Below are 22,898 nucleotides of genomic sequence, written 5' to 3' on the forward strand. Positions count from 1 at the left end.
TACAAAAATTCATTTTACAAAGCCACTACAGCCTTCAATGACAATCCAGGTCAAAGGGCACTGAGGAACACAATTAATCAGTGATAATTTTTTTTTAACATGTTAATTTTTCTGTGATTAATTAATCGAAATTAACACGTTATTTTTACAGCCTAAGGAAGCACAAAACCCAGCACTACTTTCAGCTCCTTAACCGGCAAGATTACATTGATGCAGTAGTGTTGTCACAATACCAAATTTATGACTTCGATACAATACCCGCCTAAAAAATCTCAATACCGATACTGAAACGATAACATGGCAAAAACATACAACACCAGGAAAAGTAACTGAATAATACTGAAGATGACAGTGATGACAGGACAGAAATAAAAGGCTTCAAAAAGGGACAAAAGAGGATAGGTATATAAATTACATTTGAGATGTTTTATTATCAGTTTATTAACGCCATTATTGTAGAACTTAACTTTTAACTGGAATCTGTCATTAAGCAATCAGTTATGTATTGTCTTGAAAAGTCAAGAAAGAGCTATGTTTAAACTGCACACAAGATGTAGCTATTGTGTAATTACTGAGGCAATTTCTTAAATGAAGTGATGGCTAGCAGGAACTAATCCTTGATTTCTTTTACTATCAGATGAAATGAACTCAATTAAAATTGTTTGAGGGTTTTTATTAATAAAAAATTTAAATATTATTTTGAGATTCTAAACTTCTAAATCACAATAAATTTGATTAAAATAAATTAATAAAATATATACAGCTTCTGTCTGCACTGTTATAGTTATAACTGAACATGTAATAAAAATAAAATCATATTCTCATTCTTTAGACATTTGTAGGCAGTTCTTTGAGCTGCTGAGCTATTAAATATTAAACAAAAATAAAACAATATTTTCTTATTGCTTGACTTGTTTTCTACACAGTTCTTTGAGCTACTGAGCTATTGAACATGTATCAAAAATACAATTATTTTGTTGAAACTGCAGAGCTAAATAGCTATGTTTAAAAACATAAAGAAATGTTTTGTCACTATCTAGAACAAAGAAGTGAAAACTACAAGAAACAACAAAACAAACAACAATTTCCCCTTCTTTTTCCCTCTTATTTTCTCTCATTATTTTTTGAGAGTTCTTTGGCCAGCTCAAGATTCTTAGCAAGGAAAACAAGAGTGTAAATATGCTCCTCAGTCAACCTAATATGTCTAGGACTGCAGATAATGCCTGGTGTGCTGAAGACTCGTTCTGAAGTACAGCTTGAGGCTGGAATGCACAATGGCACAATGTGCAAGAGTTGGCAGGGTGGGTGCATGGTTCTTCCACCAGGTGAGCTGGTCTTCAGAAGCTCTGATCTCTTTCATTTGTTTGTACAACAAAAATTCACTCCAGAAGTTGGTCAGCAGGGGACATGGAATGACTTGGCCCCTTCTCATCGGCCTTGTCACCCTCACCTGCCTCCTCTCCTGACCTTTTTTCAAACTTGATGGTGGACAGCAGGCTTTTCAAGTCTGTTTTTCTTTTTTTTGCCCCTCCTTGATCTTCCTGCTGCTGGTCCTGCACTGCTGCTTGTACCTGCTTCTGTGGCTGTGTGTGTGATTCATCACATTTCTTCAAAAGTATGGCCTGTATCTCTTCCTCCATGGAAACAAAAGTGTTCTTAAATCTTAGATCTAGGAATGTTGCAGTGTTGACTGCCGTTGTTATGACAACGGTGGTGCATGCAGATGCAGCAGCTGGTGACTCCTAAAATTCTTGCTACTTCTGCTATGTTTTGCTATATTTTAGACTTTGTGTTTATATAAATGATTCTTGGTGCTCAAACGCAGTTCAAGTACTGCCATCAGCAGCAACATCACCAAGCAACTGGATGAATTCTTCATAGTAGCTGCTGATTGTAATCACACCTCTTAACTGGTTTCATTCATACCTTTCAGGCTGCACTCAGTTCATTCAGTTAAAATCATTCACCTCCCATCCAGTCCCCGTTACCTCAGGTGTTCCCCAGGGCTCTGTCCTGGGGCCCCTGCTGTTCATTATTTACCTTCTCCCCCTCAGGTACATTTTCCGCAAACATCATATTCACATTCATTGCTACGCGGATGACACCCAGCTCTACCTTTCAGCCAAACCTAACTCCACACTCCCACCTTCGTCCCTCACCAATTGCCTCCTTGAAATAAAATCCTGGTTAACCTCTAACTTCCTTAAATTAAATTGCAATAAAACAGAACTTCTTTTAATAGGCACAAAATCTATGTTAAACAAACTCCATAATTTCTCTATACCCGTCGATAACTTCTCCATCTCTCCCTCCCCTCAGGTTAAGAGTCTGGGTATCATCCTCGACAGCACCCTCTCCTTCGCCTCCCATGTCAATAATATCACTCGGTCTGCCTACTTCCATCTTCGTAACATCAACCGGCTTCGTCCTTCTCTTACTCCTCACTCAACTGCTGTTCTTGTTCACAGTCTGGTCACCTCCCGTTTAGATTATTGCAACTCTCTTCTCTTTGGCCTTCCACATAAAACCCTCCATAAACTACAACTGGTCCAAAACTCAGCTGCCCGTATCATTACACGCACCCCTTTAATCCATCACATCACACCTATTCTACAACAGCTACATTGGCTCCCCATCACATACCGCATCAACTACAAAATACTCCTCCTTACCTTCAAAGCTGTCCACAACCTTGCCCCACCATATCTCTCTGACCTCCTCCACATTGCTACACCCACGTCCCCCTCGTCCCCCTCATCCCCCCGCCGTCTTGTTACCATGGGGAGCAGAGCATTCAGCCGCTCTGCTCCCCAGCTCTGGAACTCACTCCCACCTGACCTCCGTAACTCAGACTCACTACCACATTTCAAATCCAAGCTCAAAACCCATCTGTTTAAACTGGCTTACTCCCTCTGATCACAATTGCATTGTCTAATTTTATATTGTATTTCTATATTTTATTTTGTCTTTTTAATATTGTGTCTGCTTTTATGTTGATGATGTAAGGTGACCTTGAGTGTCAAGAAAGGCACCTATAAATAAAATGCATCATTATTATTATTATTATTATTATTATTATTATTATCAAACTGACCTCAAATCTGTTTTACCTAAATTCCACCAGCATGCCCAGATCCCCAGAGGAAAAAATATCCTGGACCATATCTATACAAATATTCAATACAGCTACAAAGTCCACCCATGACCTCACTTTGGCCTGTCAGATCATATTTCTCTGCTCCTTCTGCCAACATATTGTCAGCTGATAAAAAGAGACAAACCAGCAGTTTAAACTGTTAGATTGTGGACAGATGAACCCACAGCAGCTCTAGAGGACTGTTTTAGAGCGTACAGATTGGCAAATGTTCAAAGATGATCGATCTTGAGGACTATGCATCTTCTGTGACGTGTGGTGATCACAAGGATGGTGACATCATTCCCTAACCAGAAAGCCTGGATGAATGGGAAGGTGAAGACTCTTCTCAGCGCTAAAAGGACAAAGGACTGCCTTTCAGTCAGGGTACAAGGAGGCTAAGAGGAGACACCAGCAGAGACTGGAGAGAGACCTCAACAGCAGCAGCACAAAAGATATGTAGCAGGCGTTTCAAAATGTCACAGGCTACAGAAGTAGGAGTGCCCCCATCATATGTGAGGCCACGCTGTCGGATGAACTTAACACATTTGTAATATGACATACATCTGTTTCTATTATTGCCGTGCCTCATAGAATTTGAATTGGCAGTCACACCTCCTCTACATTAGTGCTCAACACTGGAACTCCCCAGGACAGTGTGCTCAGCCCCCTCCTGTTCACACTTTACACCCATGTCTGCACCCCCAGGCATCAGGAGAACTATTGTGAAGTACCCAGACTACACCACCATCATTGGCCGTATTATAAATAGCGATGAGAGTTCATATTGGGAAGAAATCAACAATCTTGCAGAGTGGTGCACAGAAAACAACCTACTGCTCAACATCAGTAAAACCAAGGAGCTAGTTGTTGATTTTAGAAAGAAGGAGGGAAAGACACACACCCCTGTCTATATCAGTGGAGCTGAGGTGGAGCAGGTGAACAGCTATGGGTTCCTTGGAATTACTATCACTGAGAGCCTATCTTTGTCACATCACCACCCAGGTTAAAAAAAGCACAGAAAAGGCTCTACTTTCAAGGGAACTTAGGAAGGTTAAATTCAAGAGCAAGATCCTGGTTAGCTACTACAGAGGAGCAATAGAAAGCATACTGACTGGAAACATCACCAACTGGCATGGCTCGTGCACAGCCAAGGACAGAAAGGCTCTACAGCAGGTGATCAAAACTGCCCAGAACATCATTGGTTCCCATCTGCAGAGCATCAGCTACCTTGGCGAAGTGAGGTGTCTGCACAGAGAACAAACGATACTGAAAGACAGCAGCCACCCCAGCCACAGTCTGTTCACCCTGCTGCCATCTGAAAAAAGATGAGGTATCAATACAGTATTGATACAGAGGTATCAATACAGCTAAACTCAGCTACTGCTCTGTTCAGTCTTTTAGCATTTTTTGAGTCTTTGTCATATTTTGTGTAGTGTTCAAACACAGCAGCCTAAGCTGGCTTGTTGCAAATTTTGCTGCCATGTGTTTGGGTGCCTTGTGTGGTGGGTATCCATCCATCTATCCATTTTCTTCCGCTTATCCGGAGTCGGATCGTGGGGGCAGCAGACTAAGCAGGGAAGCCCAGACTTCCCTCTCCCCGGCCACTTCTTCCAGCTCTTACCAGGGGATCCCGAGGCATTCCCAGGCCAGCCGAGAGACATAGTCTCTCCAGGGTATCCTGGGTCTTCCCCGTGGCCTCCTACCAGTGGGACATGCCCTGAACACCTCACCAGGGAGGCGTCCAGGAGGCATCCTAATTAGATGCCTAAGCCACCTCATCTGGCTCTTCTCAACGCGGAGGAGCAGCGGCTCTACTCCGAGCTCCTTCCGGATCACCAAGCTTCTCACCCTATCTCTCAGGGAGAGCCCAGCCACCCTACGGAGGAAGCTCATTTCGGCCGCTTGTACCCGCGATCTTGCTCTTTCTCATTCTAAGCTTGTGACCATAGGTGAGGGTAGGAACGAAGATCGACTGGTAAATCGAGAGCTTTGCCTTTCGGCTCAGCTCTCTTCACCACAACAGATCGGTGCATAGTCCGCATTACTGCAGAGGCTATACCGATCCGCCTGTCGATCTCCCGCTCCATCCTTCCCCTCACTCGTGAACAAGACCCCGAGGTACACCTCCACTTGGGGCAGGATTTCATCCTCGATCTGGAGAGGGCACTCCACTCTTTTCCGGCTGAGAACCATGGCCTCGGATTTGGAGGTGCTGATTCTCATCCCGGCCACTTCACACTTGGCTGCGAACCGATCCAGTGAGAGCTGGAGGTCACGGCCTGATGAAGCCAACAGGACCACATCATCTGCAAAAAGCAGGGACCCAATCCTAAGGTCACCAAACTGGACCCCCTCAACACCCTGGCTGCGCCTTGAAATTCTGTCCATAAAAGTTATGAACAGAGTCGGTGACAAAGGGCAGTCCTGGCGGAGTCCAACCCTCACCGGAAACAAGTCCTACTTACTGCCGGCAATGCGGACCAAGCTCTGGCACCGGTCATATAGTGAATGGACAGCCCGTACCAGGGGGTCCGAAACTCCATATTCCCAGAGAACCCCCCACAGGACTCCCCGAGGGACACGGTCAAATGCCTTCTCCAGGTCCACAAAGCACATGTAGACTGGTTGGGCAAACTCAAATGCACCCTCAAGGACCCTGCAAAGGGTCCAGAGCTGGTCCACAGTTCCACAACCGGGGCGAAAACCGCATTGCTCCTCCTGAATCCGGGGTTTGACTGTCCGGCAGACCCTCCTCTCTAGTACCCCTGAATAGACCTTACCAGGGAGGCTGAGGAGTGTGATCCCCCTGTAGTTGGAACACACCCTCCTTAAAAAGAGGGACCAGTCTGCCAGTCCAGAGGCACTCCCCCCAATGTCCATGCAATGTTGTAGAGTCGTGTCAACCACGACAGCCCCACAACATCCAGGGCCTTAAGGAACTCCAGGCGGGACCTCATCCACCCCCGGGGCCCTGCCACCGAGGAGCTTTTTGACCACCTCAGCAACCTCAGCCCCAGAGATGGAAGAGCCCACCCCCGAGTCCCCAGGCCCTTGAGGAGGTCTTCGAAGTATTCCTTCCACCGATCCACAATGTCCTGAGTCGAGGTCAGCAGCGCCCCGTCCCCACCATACACAGTGTCGACAGAACACCGCTTCCCCCTCCTGAGATGCCGGATGGTGGTCCAGAACCTCTTCGAAGCCGTCTGGAAGTCATTTTCCATGGCCTCACCAAACTCCTCCCACACCCAGGTTTTCGCCTCAGCAACCGCCGTAGCTGCACTCCGCTTGGCCTGTCGGTACCTGTCTGCTGCCTCCGGAGTCCCAAAGGCCAAGAAGGCCCGATAGGACTCATTCTTCAGCTTGACGGCATCCCTTACCACCAGTGTCCACCAACGGGTTTGGGTGTTGCCGCCCCGACAGGCACCGACCACCTTACGGCCACAGCACCGGTCGGCCACCTCAGCAATGGAGGCACGGAACATGGCCCACTTGGACTCAATGTCCCCCGCCTCCCCTGGGACATGGTCGAAGCTCTTCCGGAGGTGGGAGTTGAAGCTCCTTCTGATGGGAGACTCTGCCAGACATTCCCAGCAGACCCTCATAATGCGTTTGGGTCTGCCAGGTCTGACCGGCTACCTCCCCACCATTGGAGCCAACTCACCACCAGGTGGTGTTCAGTTGACAGCTCCGCCCCTCTCTTCACCCGAGTGTCCAAGACATAAGGCCGCAAGTCCAACAATGTGACTGCAAAGTCAATCATCAAACTGCGGCCTAGGGTGCCCTGATGCCAAGTGTGCATATGGACACCCTTATGCTTGAACATGGTGTTTGTTATGAACATTCTGTGGAGAGCACAGAAGTCCAATAACAAAACACCACTTGGGTTCAGATCGGGGGGGCCATCCGGGTGAGGGACACTTTGGACCATTTTTCTTTCTCATCATAAGGGGTCCGGTGTGCTACACTTTGTCTGGTCCCTCCCCTAGGACCTGTTTGCCATGGGTGACCCTAACAGGGGCATAAAGCCCCCGACAACTGAGCTCCTAGGATCACTGGGGCACGCAAACCCCTCAACCACAATAAGGTGGTAGCTCAGGGAGGGGTTTGGTGGGTAATATACATAAATGTTGCTAATGTTAGTTTCAACAGTTTAATAATTCACATTGATAGTGTATAAAACAATACACACAAATGACAGTAACTTTTAGTCTGTCAATATGTGAAAATAAAAGGTCAAACCCAGGATTGTTTATTTGCATACTACCACTGTGCAATAAAGTAGACTGAACACAAACTACAAAATACACCTCCTTGTGAAAAGAGGTCTCTTATATATCACATTTGCTAACCAATCTGTCGCCTTTTGAACTCCTTAAACAAGTCAGCATGTCTGTCGGCGAGATGCTTTGCCATTGGACGTGTTTGCTCCCTTAATCTGCTTGGGTGTAAAATACCCTTTACACATGGGCTTTGTGGTGTCCATGGGGCTGCCCTGGCTGTTGGCAATGTAAGCAAAATACTGCCATATTTCGCTCTGTGTGGCTGCTTTATCTACAAGCCATGGTTGCATGGCAAGATGAGCATCTGACACCTAAGCAGCAGCCATGGCTCTCTTTCTGCTTCTCACCAAAAAAGCAAGCACTTGTTTGACATGCCCACAAGGCGTGGTGGGAGTGAAAGCACAGCTTGGAACAGCACACACACACTCACACACACACACACATGCCCTTCACCTGCAGAGTGAAAGCAGAGCCCTGAACAGCACACTCTCATAAACACAGGCTCACTGTCACTGGCAGAGAAACACGGCTCTGATTAAACCGCTATCATTCATAAAGTATCAGTATCAATAAAAGGTGGTACTGTACCATTTTGAATATCTGGTGCTGCAATACTTTTCTGGTATTGGTATACTGTGCAACACTATGATGCAGTGCCACTAATTATCCTCCATGCTGACACTAAATGGCTGGAATTACTTTGAATTTGTTTGCAAATGATAGCCTACAATAAGTGAAACTGTGGGCTAAATGATAAGACATGTTGGCATTAAATGAATATGTCAATTGCATTTTGTCTAAAATAGTCATAGTATGGTCGTGTGGCTTGTGTTGACTTAAAACTTTGTGAACAAATAGGTGGAAACCTGGTATATGGCTGGACTGTGTATTTGCTAATTGTGGCCAAACTGTTCAACAGATAAGTCAGTGGTAGTGTCAAGAATGTGAACTCCTGGATCTTAATGTTTGTCCGCAATTTTCTGAAGTGGTCCAAGAAATTTCTTTTCTCAAAGTGTACTGAAGTGACATACAAGCTACTAGGGGTGTCAACGTTTACAATTTTTTCTACACGTGTAAACGGGACTTCTAACCGACGTGTACCCGGTTACACGATTTATGATCTTTTTCTATCGCAGTTGCGCTATATAACCACTAGATGGTTCTGTCTCCAATACAAATATCTCCTAATCTCATTAAATCAAAGCCATTCCAGTAGTTAGTTATCGGACAAAAACGTTTATTCAGCGAACAGAACTTAAAAAGTAGGCAATCCATCTCACCATTTAAGGCTTAGACCTACTTATGACAGAGAGTAAAATGAGTTGAAAATAAAATCATCAATTTTGACAGGCAAGAAAACGTACAAGTGAAAGCTGGAAAAGGTTTAACCTTCTTTTTTAATCATTGTTTTAACTATTGCTCACTTTTGTACAATATATTTTTTTAAGCTCCGCTTGTTCATCGCTTGTTGCTTGTTGTCCATGCGGCCCCGAGTCAACTTGAAGTGACACGACACTGGCTGTGGCTGCGTTTTTTTTTTAATATCAACGTAACATTGCCACCTGTGCATCTATTTTGTATGTGGATAACTGCATTAGTGGGAACATTTAAGTGTATAGTTAGTTAATGTTATTATCTTAAGCTTTCAGGCAACATTATCACCCCTAAAAATACTATTGGTGAGAAATGAACGAGGAGGAGGAGAGGAAAAAATTACGTGTAAACGGTTATTGATTTTTCTGAACGGTTATGATTTGTTATCCGTGTACCCGTTTACACGTGTAGATGTTGACATCCCTAAAAGCTACCTTTGAATTAAAGTAGTGAGTAGTGTCCATGCCTAACTGTAGAAGCCTCACAAGGATGTAATGGGCCTATGATCATTTTCAAAGAGCATAAACCACTGGGGAAACTGCAGCATCGACAAATCAATTGTGTACTTCATCATCACTCTTTCACTCAGTCAAGGACAGACTGTGCATTTATATGTCTGGCCCTGCTATACTGTGATTGTGGACATCCAGATATGGATGTTTCATCTTGCAGCTTTTGTAGTACATTAATTTCGGACACTTACCAGCCTGGATACATATCAGCCTGGATTCCTTACTGTTTGTAGAATGACACCTTAACTGACAAGTCATCTTTTTAACCCATGTGTTGGCTATGCTACTTTGACTATGTCAAGATGTAACTGTGCCTCCTACATTTAGGTTAAGGTAACGTGTCTTTGACTTGAGTCTATTACTGTATACAGGATGTTTAATAGTTTCTGCAGGTTGTTCTTATTCTCTGCTATCTTTTTATTGAAGCATTCTGTTATTACCTTTTTCTTTGCTATTCAGGGCGAAAGACTGGTCTCTTTCCACTTGAACTGCTGGTGATGATCAATCCCACAACCTGGAAACCAGTCTGACCCATTAGTTCCAAGGACAATGATAATAAATCCCAGGTTTCCATTTTTGTGTGATATCTTGTCTGTTGCGCAAAGTTGTGCAGTCAAATATATAGCACAGACAGCTGTGTTGCACCAACTCTCTTTATCTTGCTCTTTTGTAGCTTAGTCTCATAGTACAATTACAATTCACAAAATTCCTGTTTTCGATTGCTTAAGCTCTAACAGACAGCCAATTTATTTACAAGGACTTCAGCCCATATTGGCATTAAAAAAACAACATTTACATGTATGACACTTATCCAGGAACTTGCATAAAGGGTGCCCAGATAGCAGCACTTCAAAGTTCATCCTCGTTGAAAACAGGCCAAAGGTGAGCCAGTGTATCTATGCCCTAGTAAGAGTTAGAGTGGCAGGAGGCTTATTTTTCAGATGTATCTCTACATCATCTAAATAGGAGGAAAAACTGTTGAGTCCCTCTCTACATGATTCACTCAAATCTACTCCACTTCATGGACAAGGAAAGATGCTAAATCCTCTTGAATCAAACCTGAAACAATGTTAAACTGCAACTAGATTGAAATGGCAGTGATTTATATTGTCACAAGTTTACTTCTATCATTTTTGTATCACATAGTGAAGTGTGTAGATGCTCACTGGATTGTCTGAGAGGAATCAAGCTTAGATTCTCTTTCCAGGAAGTAAATGCTCACAGGCTCACATACAAAACCAAAGTAACTTTTTTGTTTGTCCAACCAACAACACAAAAATCAACCATGTACAACTATATGAAACAGAAAAACAAGGAGAAATTTCTCACAAGTGACAAGCTGAGAGCTTTTAAAGGGAAACAACACCTAAATTAAGAACAACAATATTTGTCAATATTTGTGAACATGAGCTACTCCCTCTCAAAGCCAGAAACCAGAGAAGGAAGTCTAAAACTTTTGATGTCATAAGGTAAAAGGTAGGTGGGTTTATTAGTCATTTTTGAAACAAAGTTTAAAAAATGAATTACAATTATTCTTTAACTTGCTACATTTTTGGAGTTGAAGGTTGAGTTCATTAAAATCAGCAGCTACTATGAGGATTCCATCTCAGTGCATTTTTTGAACTTGCATCAGAGTCTTGTGTCCAAATGGCTCCCACAAGGTCATTTCATCCAGTGCAAGAGCTTGATCTGGGATGTCAGGTGTTAACCATGTCTCTGTGAAGATGTGCGTAGAGCAGTCCCAGATCTCCTGTTGCTGAGTGAGCCAAAATCACATCTCATCCACTTCACTCTCCTGCAATCAGACACTAGACAGAAGAAGGATTGGTGGAGGAACAGCTCCCACTCCAAGTCAGGCCAGCCTCACCATGATATCGACTCTTTTCCCTCTTTTCGTCCGGCACTTTCAGTTTAGTTTCTCCCCTCCTCTCTGTTTACTGCATTCAGTAACCCGACAAGGGAGTTACTGCAGACAAGAGGCCAACACGCATGCTGACAGCTTTCATTACTTTGTTGGTATCCATCTAAGGTAACTAACACTTGTTTTTTATTTGATGAATGTGTTTATGTAAATCAATGAAGTTATTTGAAATCAGTGAATTCCATAGATTAAAGATAGCTAGCTAGATTATCCATAGCTTTAAGCTAGTTTCTATTTACGAGCTAGCTATTGTTAATTCCTGGAATTCAGATTTACCGCTTCCTGCAAAGTGGGAGAACTTCATTGCTCACCAAGACAACAAGGCAGACATGGCTCGCTTTCTCTCCCAACAGCTGATTCTGAGGGCACCAGCAAACAAAACCATAGTTGCTGCAGGTGGTTTCAGCGATGAAGAGAGGGTCGAAGCTACTGACCCAAACTTTGACACAGACAGCTTGGAAGCTAAACATGAAGAAGAAATGTTCTTCACTGCATTAGAAGCAGAGCAGAAACCATTGTTGTGTCTGCAAGAGACACCGATGTCTTGATTCTGCTGATCGCCTACTTCCACAGAATACCATGCCAACAAATCTGGATGAAAGCAAGGACAGCAAAGGACAGAAAGTACATCCCCATCATGCAGTTGTGGAAAAGCTGCAGATGGAAGAAGAGGTTCTTGAGCTACTTCCAGGTTTCCATGCACTCACTGGGAGTGACTTGACATCATACATTTCAGGACACACAAAGAAGACCTGCTGGAATGTGTTTAGACAGCACAGCCATCTACTCAAGGGGCTTGGTGAAGGTCCTGAGCTTAGTGACTCCACCATCATGGATACAGAAATGTTTTTCTGTAAATTATATGGTGCAAACAACACAAACAACATCAATGAAGTCCGTTTGGGCATGTTTGTCAAAGGCATGACCATAGAGAGACTGCTACCCACCAGAGATGCTTTGAAATTTCACATCCAGCGTGTTCACTTCCAGACTTTGGTTTGGCGGCAGGCCCACTTGCAGTACCCGGTGCTGCCACCCCCTGAAAATATGGGATGGAAGATGGAGAACAATGTGCTTGTTCCTGAACTCCTGTCGTTGCCTGCAGTTCCAGATGCCTGTGAGGAGCTAGTGACCTGTGGCTGCACAACTGGATGCAAGACAGCCCGATGTGGCTGTAAGCCAAAGCCATGCACTGCATCTTGTCAGTGCCGAAAGTCAAGTGGCGTTTGCATGAATATGTAATGCACTGAAGGGAAAAAAAATATGATCACAAAGAACCTGTAATGCTGTTTTGTTTTAATCATTACTATTTCTATTTGTAATTAGTTGCCATGTTCAGTGAATTTTACTGATTATAAAGGATGAAAAATGTCTACCTGGCCTTTGATTATCATTGCATTAGTATTAGTAATAATATCATTACATCTAAACAATTGGTGTGGGTTTTTTTGTTTACATAATGCTGGTGCAAAGAATGAATGGAGGTGAATGGGCCTGAGCCGGTTACTGCTATTTTAAGGCTCACAATAACCTCTCACAAAGAAATATCATACATTTCCTGAATCCTCAAAGTCTATTTGTTACTGAGATTGTTGGCATTTGGGTCCTTGATATCCCTTGATCCCACGGGGATAAAAGAAACTATATAGTTTATGCGAAAATTGTGGGAAAATGTGTGTAATTTATGGTTTAAAGAGGTCATGTGACCTCTGTGTTTGTCAGAAAGATACAAATATGGGCTTAAATTAAAGGCTAGAAGGTCCCCTTTACAATGATACCAAACAATCATATATATAATATTAACAAATAGGAAACTGATAGCAATTTCTAACTTTGGGCGATTAATCAATAATTATGCTAATTAATCAATAATTATGACTAAACGGTAACTTTTACAGCTGGGCAACCGGCAGAAATGGATTCAGCACTAAAAAATCATATAGAAACAATGCTTAAAATGCTTTTCCTCAAAAATGCCTACCATGTTGTTTTCTAAGGGGCTTTTTCAATTTTCGGTCCTGACTAATAGAAAAGTCATGCTTCAGCAGAAGGGGCCATGGTATTAGAAAAAATAGACAAATATAACAAAAAAGAAGCAAGGATTTGCGGAGCTACTGGCTGCTGCATCTAAATATGCTGCCATGTGTAACGGAGTTAAGCGATAATTGATCCCACTTGCCATATGGAACACACTGCGGAGCACGGGAGCTGGGGTTTCCAATTGTAAGTGGAGGCAGCACCCCTGTGGTTTGGGGTTGTGCACCCCGGGGGGTAACAACAGTTGGACCTCGCTGCCTCCGGGGTAGGTGCACGAGTGTGACCTCTGTCTTTGTTTTATATTAATTGCTTTCATTTTGATGTTGAGGAGTGGTTTAAGTTGTTTTTGAATCATGAAGCTCCCGTACGGTCGAGCCTTTTTTTTGAAAGGTTGACGATATTTGTCTTTTATTTCTGTTCGCAAATGGCTAAAGTTACACATGTTAGCTAACTTGCACTTTCTTTTCATCTTGCTCTTGCAGCTGTGTATGTGTATGTATGGGGCGAGCTGGACTGACTGTGTGTTGAATTTCCATGCCAGGTACGCTTTGTGTTGTTTTGTGTTCATTTGTGGATTGGTTGAACAGTTGGACCTCGCTGCCCCCGGGCTGTGTATGTGTATGTATGGGGCTAGCTGGACTGACTGTGTGTTGAATTTCCATGCCAGATAAGAATAAACTGCCGCCACGGTGAAAAAGTCTGCCTTGCCATTGATTACACAACACAAGAGGAGTATAAGAACCGCTACACATGCAAATAAAGTAGTAGACTCAGAAGTATGCCAGATGAATAAGACTCGGCAGTTCAATTGAAAATGATTATTCAACAATTTTTTTTTTTCCATATGAAGTTTCAAAGTATGAACAGGGCTCAGTGGGACATTCACTGTGACAGCAGCATTCATGTAATATAGTAAACAAGCTAACAGTGCTAATAACAGATCGCAAATTAATTTTTTTCCAACACTAGATCTCAAACAAAAGCCTGAGACTGTATAATATCAACTTGCTGTAAACTGTAAATTCACCACTTCTTCACAACACTATACAGTCTCCCTCTCCCTCTGCCTGTGTCACTGCCTGCATGTCACTGCCAGCTTGTACGAATGAGTAGCTTAAAGGTGAAGAGCACTCACTCTGCAGCAAAATCTGGGGACATTTTGGCCTCCAGATTACACTGCAGTACACAGCACAACAAACTGACAAGAAAAAAGCAATCTCAGTCAACTGAAGGGTCTTTGACTGATGATCCAAATCTCCAACTTTCAAGGGACAGCCCTACGGCTGCTCCATAGACAATACATGGGAGCCTGTTTTTTGTTTTCTTTTTTATACCCAAATTAGCTTTATTCTATCGTAGTTTTCTGTTCTCAGTCCTGAAACAGAAAATGTTCCCCAAATACTTAGAACATTCCCCTGACTGCTCTTAGTGTCATCCACAACATCACACCATTCACTGTCTGTAACAAACTTTATAGGTGCTGTGGGACTGTCACTGACCTAGGAATAACATGTATACATTTTTTAAATGGGTGTAGTTTAATTTTCAGTTTTGTTTTATTAATGACTTAAACGATAATCAGAATTTTGTTGATTATTCTCTGACAATTAAATTGTTAAGTGGAATATCAGAACAATGTTAGCTCATGTTGTGGTAGGGCAGTTGAAAGTACAATGCAGGAAACAAGCGCAGATGTGTGGAAAAAACCATCACAAGCAGAGAAAGATTATATAAAGTTCTTAGGTGTACCAATAAAGTGGCTGACGGTGCAGGGGCAGGCGGACATAACTTAAATAACTTAAAAGTAATAATAAAAAGGGTTTAGGGGCTTAATTCCGCTCGCAGGCTAACTTACGGTGAAAGAGGTTGCTGACCCAGGCACAGGCACTGACAGTGAAGAGGTGAAAGGGGCTCTGCATCCCCAGACTGCTCCACAGGACTAGTGAACACAAACGAATACGCACTGCATGGCATGTATCAACACATATTATAAAGTAGTAAGAGGTATGAAGAGGTGAAGGCAGTGATATGCATTGCCAAATCATGCAGAGATCACCTTTACATGAACAAAAGTGTTTCAATGCACAGCAGAGCAGCCCCTCACTATTTGGTATTTTCCTCACACAGGTCTCACCATCAACAACGTCAGCATTTCACATCATGAAATTTAGTGTTAAAACAAGGACATTACACGAAAGATGACATAGTCAAGTGTTAAATCTCTCCCTCTGTCTCTCTCTCACACAAACACAAAAAAAATCATGTCTTGCAGTAGCTCAGCTCACCAGTGGAATATCAACAGAGTTGCTGAATAGACTGAGTCCTTGTAAAGAGGCTGGTAGTCATTTGGCCTGCGCTTGTTTACCCACAGTTAGCATAGCTGCACCACTGGACTTGTTGCCCATGGCCACTATGTGTGTGTGTGTGTGTGTGTGTGTGTGTGTGTGTGTGTGTGTGTGTGTGTGTGTGACTAAGGAAGCCCTAACTTTTACAAGTAGGGCTGAGCGATGTGGCCTAAAAACAAAATCTTTGATTTTTTCACACCAAACATGATAATTAATTTTAATTTATTTTTTTCCCTCCTAAAAACAAACTACAAATGACAAAAAAATACTCAAAACAAGATTTTAGCAATAAAAATGAACAAAGGCAAACTGAAAATTGTAGAAGGCTTCAAGTCAATTTTTCATATTGTACAGATTTGCAGTTGAAACAGTCAAGTTTTGAAAGTGACCAATGCTGAAATCGCACAATCATTGTTCAAAATTAGTTCCATGTTACCAAATAATGCTGTTGGTTGAATTCAAATGACTGGAACACAGGTCTGTTATAGCGGAGTCAAACTACATCCCCTCTAGCTCTTAAGTGTTTTTTTCACGTGTGCCGTCATACAGATGAGGCAGGGCAGCTTGGTAGCACATAGATGGGGTGGATGGTTTTTAGCATGTGGATAAACCCAGGTTTTTCCATTGTAAATACTGGCACTGTATTTTTAGCGATATGCAGTGACTGCATCAGTAACAGCTTTGCAGCAGGTGGCTTTCCTGTCATACCGGATACAACAGGAAAACGACAACACTAACGTTGGCTGCTTTTTACCAGCTGTTTGTGGGCTGACGCTGACACATTTCTCCCACTTGTTGTTGTTATAAATCATTACAAACAACTGCCAAGACTGTGCCTTCTTTGGGAACGTACTCTTCACTGTCATTAACGCTTGCTGCTCTGTTGTTGTGTGTATGTACCTCTAGGAGGGGGGACGCCGCAGCCCACTATGAAGTATGGAAACCCAAAGAGAGCGGTGGAGGAAGTCAAAGGGAAAATCTAGATTTTCATCCTAACGCACAAATTCACATTAACTGATAAAGCCGATTTAGTGCCCAGCCCTACTATGCTATGCTATGACACTATAACGACGATAGAACAAGTAGATGCATGATGCAAGAGACCGCGAGATGATTGCCACTAAGGGCATACGCTGAGCGGCCAGTCAGACCAGAGGGGAGAAATGAAAACATAAGCGCCGGACAAAGAGAGGGAGGAGAGCCGGCACCTGGGCGAGGCTGACCCGACTTGGACCGAGAGCTGTTCCTCTACCAAGCCTTTTTCTGGCTAATGTCTGGTCACAGGAGAATAAAGTGGATTAGATGTGATTGAGGCTCACGCAGCAACGGGAAATCAGAGACAGGTCTGTACATATCTTCATAGTGACATGGTTAACCCCTAAGATCCTGGATAAAGCAATGGTCGGACTTTGTTCGGAGCCACAAGGACACAAGACTCTGATGCAAATTCAAAACATGCTCTGCAGGAATTGTATGATGCCACCAGCAGCAGCATGCCTAAGCAACCGGATGGAATTTTTTAAGTTGCTGGTGATTTCAACTTAACTTAATCTTAATCAACTTTTCCTTCAACTCTAAAAGTGTAGCAGGATAAAGGACAAGTTGTAATTTCCTGTTTTAAATTTTGTTGAAGCAAAAATGTGTGTAAATTGTTGCATACCATATTTAGATGTGGATGAGTAATAACTTTATTCAAGTTGCCTTGAAAAGATAACAGAAAGTGATACTCCGACAGCACAATGTCTGAGGTAAAATCTACTGAACTTAATTAACAAAAAGGATGTGGTATACTGTTGACTGATATGAGGGAACACATTTCATTAAGGTCATATCTGAGAGTGATGAATGGCTCAAAGTGCACTGAGGAGTTCCATTCTCATGGATCTGTGCAACACAGTGATGCTACCACTCAACAGAGGACCCATACATGCAGCCTGTCAAACAAACACCCTGGAGCTATGTGGTCCTGAAATCTGAACAGCAAAATGCAAAAAAGCGCAGTATTTACACATTCTGGCTCTTACAAAGCAAGACATTCCCACTAATCACAATGATGTTCAGCTGTTTGGTGCAGATTGTGGCCCATGAGCGGACTGGCTGGAATGCTGTATCAGAGGGTCCAAAATCCACCCCTGGACAGGTCATATGACGCAGTCTCCCTCTACAAGGCTACAAACCCCTTTTTCTGTCGCAGCACCTCTCAGTGGCATATAGAGACAGGGTTCAACGATGTCAACTTGAAGGCATATAACTATGGACCATAGGCTAAAATGTATATTTTTATTCTCAGAGAAAAGGAGCAGAGCCAAAAATGACTGGTGCAAACAGTCCCAGAGTCCCAGAGATGTTAATGTCAACACTGCTAATCCTCAAGCTCTCAGACAGGTACCAGTAACATTCCTAAGCAGCAGTCCAAAGACACTAGTTAACTGGATCAGAATACATACATACTCAAACTTAAAACAGTGAAATGAGCTGTTCCATTTGTAAAATGTACAGCACTGAGCCTCTTACTGGCCAGTGTTACAAAATGTCAACTTTAATGACATTTACCGCAGGAAAAGGAAAATAATAGAGTATGGACAGAAAATGAAGCCAGCAGAAGAAAGACGAAGTGGTGGAAAAAGTATTCTGATTTATTCTCAAATAGAAGTAGCAATACAGTAGTGCAGAGATACTTACAAGTAAAAGTTCTGCATTCTAAATCTGACTGCCATAATAGTACAAAAGCAAAAACAAAAAGTCAAACTAATCATTGTGAAGAATGGCTCATTTTAGAATATTGTATAGGCTATTGTATTGTAGAATTATAATTATTCATGTGAGCATCACTCTAATTTTGCAGCTGCTATAGGTGGGGCTCATTTTCCTCTTTAGACAGGCTGCTACTGGGTAGGGGTTTGATGATCCATCGATCTGCATTGATATATCTATGAATGAGCAACAATAGCTAAACATTGATGCAAAGTGTAATCATCAATCTAGGGATGCACAATACTTATCGGGACCAATAATTATCGGCCCAATGATTTTCCATCAATCTGTGTTTTCACTCTAGTCCGTTGTGCAGTAAAGCAACCTTTTCCATGTCCAAAAAGAAAAGAACAAAATGATCTAAGGTCCCAGGGTGACAGGAGGAGAGAACTACTCACGGCTTTATCGCTATTTACCGGCTTTTGCGGACCCTCTCAGGGGGGTTGTTTTAAAAAACACAACATGATAAACATTTACATACTTATTTAGATCATCAGGGAACAAGGAGGAAATATACTGTCATTTATTGCCATACTCGATGCTTATAGTAACAGCTGAACACTGGTGTAAGCTGCCGCACTCTCTCTTCCTTCTCAGTGTGTGTGTGACAATGATGAGAGGACACGCTGCACACGGTGTAGTGTGTTTCCTGCTCGGTTATGTTGAAAGAATAAATTGACGTCTGATGTTTGATTCCTTCCAACTCCCAACGAGCAGAACAACATGGAAATATGCAGAGATAACAACAAAGCCGTTACTTAGGGACTGTTCTGTAGCTGCAGTGCTTACTGTCATTTTGGGGAATGTTTCACTCTATAGTTCCACTATAACTCAAACAGAATATTATTTTCGGCATTATTTTTGTACAAGTCAAGTTGACATAAGAAAATAAGAGGAGAACTGTCGTTTTTTGATGAAAATGCACAAATTCGGATGTTAATAAAAAAAGAACAGAAGAAGCTAGAATTAAATGGTTTTAGTGTTTGAAAGATGAAAAGTTATTTATCTTGATGTATTCATCGTTTTTGTATTCAACACAGATAATATTTTGGAGGTCACAACAGTCTACTATCTACCTGTATTTGTTTTTTCAACAGACTAATCATCTGTAGGCTTTTGGTTGTATAAAAGCTTTCATTTTTTAACTGAGTGATACAATTTACAGTTACTCTGATTTGACAGATTGTCAGAGCATTTCATTTTAAAAAACAAAATAGCCATTTCAAGAGTAAGAACTGTCTTTGTTTTTGTTGTGTTAACTGTAGCGATGTCAGTTACTTCTGGTTAGGTAAGAAGTATAATCTTACATTCATCTGTACTCACTACATCTCAGCCTTTAATATCTTCAGGTAATGAAAAACAAACAAAAGGAAATTGTCGGTCATCGGTATTTTTTCGGCCACGAGAAGCTGGAAATTACTGGATATCGGTATCGGTTGAATAAATCATAATCGTGCATCACTACATAAATCCATATCATCCTCTTTCAGATGCGCCTTTATTTTGAAATTTTGTGTCACTTCACACAGCGCCAGGCAGATGTTGACAAGCAGCCAAGAGAAACATAATGGGGATTTACTCAAAAATAAATCATCAGTGTAGGGTTGGGCGACAAAACAATAACAATATCAATCGTGAAATAACTTTTCCTCATCTGAAATATGAGACATAGTTGATAAAATAGCGATATTAGGCAAACAGCCAATGATAATAGGGTTTGCCGCATTTGAGGTTAATAAAGTTTGCTGCATTTAGTTCCCCGAATTTCACTCTAGAGTGTTTGACAACCGTAGTATGTGCTTCCACAGTGTTTCATTATCACGGATCAAACAGCTGATAGACAGCAGTGCAGTGAGACAGACAAACAGAGCGGAGCGTCTTCAGCACCAAAGTGTCTAAAACTGCCAAATTTACAGAGGTGGAAATTGCCATTTAGAGACTACTTTGTGGTAGTTTCAGGTTTAATCAAACTTAACCTTTGAAGTCTCATTCAGCCTCTCCCGCTGAGCTCTCATTATTATTACCAGGGGCAGATGTAATGTTTTGGGGGCCTGGGGCCACAAGCACATGATCTTATTTTCACCCTTTCTCTCACTGGGAATGTTGGCAAGCTGTTGGCAGCTATAGGAGAAGTAGGCCTACTCAAAAGGTTTTTTTTTCCCCTGAGTAAAATGATTAATAACACAGACATTTCACAGAGGATTCACAGAGGTTCAAGTCACAGTCCTGCAATCAGGAGAGGTTGGCCTATTATTAGCACAGTGTGCTTAAATTTAACTGAAATTTGTTTAAGATGGAGCTTTTAATTTTTAAATAATGCTGGAAAATTTAATAACTAATAATAAATCATATGTTTATTACACTCCAACACACCATGGTCAAATGAAATTGTCAGTGAACTATGAGGGCAAAAAACAAACCACAAAAAAAAGAGAATAACAAAATAATCATTCATTAATCGTAATCAAAGTAAAATGTTCAATTAATTGTGATACTGATTTTAGGTATGAGGTACTTTTGCTGGGAGGAAATTTCAGTAACTGGACCGCCAGTTGGTGATGTCTGTTCTACAGTATATTTTGTGATGTTCAATGTCTGATAGAAAATGAATATTTAAATGAAAATGAACCTTATGATATCATATCTAACTTAGGAGTAAAAGGGAACCTTTAAGCTTGACATAAATAGTGATTTGATATATACTGATATATTGATGAAATATATCAATACCGACTGATATGAAAATAATAATCTTGATAATTTTCATATCGCCCAGCCCTACATCAGTGTGGAAATGTTTTGACAGAGAGACAGAGCACATACCATATGTAAACAAAGCCAGGCATCTCAATTCGCTAACTTCTTGCAACAGCAACATTAGCTGCTCTGTTTCAACATTGTTAGACTGAAAAAACGTGCATGCAGGCTGAAATTCATCCATGCTGTTCTGTTCAGAGATGCAGTGACTTCAACCAGCAGTGAGTAAGTGAAAGCGTAAATAATACATGTAAATTGGTTAAGTTATGAGTAGAGGTGCTAGCCTCCAAGTTAATGTATGCAATGCAAAGTGCCACAGGCTTATGCTACCGTCAGCATGTTGTATATGTGAGGTAACGTGACTTCCAAAAGACTGTTGTTTTTTCTGTGATCCTGAACGGTTATTTTCATTATGTACAATTATTAATTATGATATTATTATTTTTTATGTTGTTTATATCTTTTCTTGACAAAAGCAAAAAAAAGGGGTGGCAGCTTCTTCTGTAACCGACTGTGTTAAATGAGCATATAATATCGGCTGACTCGCTGGCCCCTATAGCAAAACGTATCGAAATCATATCATGGCAGACCTTGTGAAATGTGATATATGCGTAATTCAGGAGACATATTTTAGTTTGTCATTTTGTTGACAAATGTACTTAGTGTAATTATGATAATTGTGATTAGACTGTTTACTTTGTTATTTTATAAAAATAGAATAAAACCTTTAAGAACTGTTTGGATTCAGACATTTTCTTGTATTGCATTGCAGAGTTATTAGACATATACACACTAGGGTGACTTCATTGTGCAAAAAATATGCTCAAGCCTAAATAGACGAGTTGGTTCAAACTGCAAACAGCCTCTCGGCGATTAGGAATTAGCTAACAGTGGTTAGCTTGCTAGCTAATTTGTGAATAACTTGCTCCTATTGCATCCGGACAGCGTGTCGTTGTTATTGGATAGTGAAGCTGTATTTGTAACTGTTAACTGTCGATAGATAAACATTACAGCGAGCTTTCAAATAGATGTGTCCATATCTTCAAATGGAAAATAACAAAAGTTTCACTTGAACTCCACACAGTAAACAAGGTTGAGCTAACCCTGCTAATGTAACGTTATGCACCAAGTTGAGTGTTGCTGACAGCCATACCGGGGCATTGCAACTTCACTACCCTTACTTGTCTCCCAGCAATCACACGCTGTGGTGGTAATAACCACCATACAAAGAGTTTATCTTCGACTCAACGCCGTTTCAAGGAGTTAATAAAGTGGTTCGGATGTCCTGAAGTGATAAAACGCTACCGTTAACGTTTAATTAGCTCCTTTCTCTGACAACAATATAGTTGAGGCAGCTCCCTGCCAGCCCTCTCAGTGTCTGTGACTGTCAGCAGGCTCAGGACAAATACAAATGGCTGTTTTACTCACAGTTATAATACTTGGAGGTGTCAAGTTATATCCACAGAATGTATCGCTTCGGCTTCGTTGATAAAAACATGATATTTCTGTGACAATGGCTTGTATAATTCTGGCCGTCTCTGCCTGTTTGACTGGTTTGGGTGGGTTACGAGACGTCTTTCGAGCCAATCACCGGTGTGAACCCGATGCAGGCTGACCTCTCAGCCAATCAGAGTCACAGTGGGCGGGATTTTTAAGGGGGTTTGCTGAACGCGACTGACATTACATCAGACCAATTCACATGGTTTACTTTATGCAAAACTGAAGCCAAGACCAATCAAATAGGTCGACCCAAAGTAGGTGGTATTTTCTAGAGCTGTATCA

At 41.9% G+C, this 22,898-nt stretch overlaps 1 protein-coding gene across 4 annotated transcripts in view; it reads right to left on the reverse strand.

Annotated features, from left to right (window-relative positions):
* The window catches only part of klhl25 (kelch like family member 25), a 65,582-nt gene extending 42,888 nt beyond the window's left edge, over window positions 1–22,694 (reverse strand). The window contains exon 1 of one of the 4 annotated variants that reach the window (XM_042495651.2): window positions 22,545–22,694. Coding sequence is in view for 1 of the 4 variants with exons in the window: in XM_088080629.1 (XP_087936755.1) it covers window positions 15,116–15,179 (64 nt within the window). In the remaining 3 variants the exon portion in view is untranslated. Of the gene's footprint in view, window positions 1–15,115; window positions 15,195–22,544 lie in introns of those variants that run through there. The other 3 variants (XM_088080628.1, XM_088080627.1, XM_088080629.1) reach the window with 3 other exon arrangements.
* Between the last annotated feature and the right edge of the window lie 204 nt (window positions 22,695–22,898).

This window comes from Plectropomus leopardus, chromosome 7 (genome assembly GCF_026936395.1).
Source record: "Plectropomus leopardus strain MGB_pleo_1.0 chromosome 7, ASM2693639v1, whole genome shotgun sequence".
NCBI classification, from domain to species: Eukaryota; Metazoa; Chordata; class Actinopteri; order Perciformes; family Serranidae; genus Plectropomus; species Plectropomus leopardus.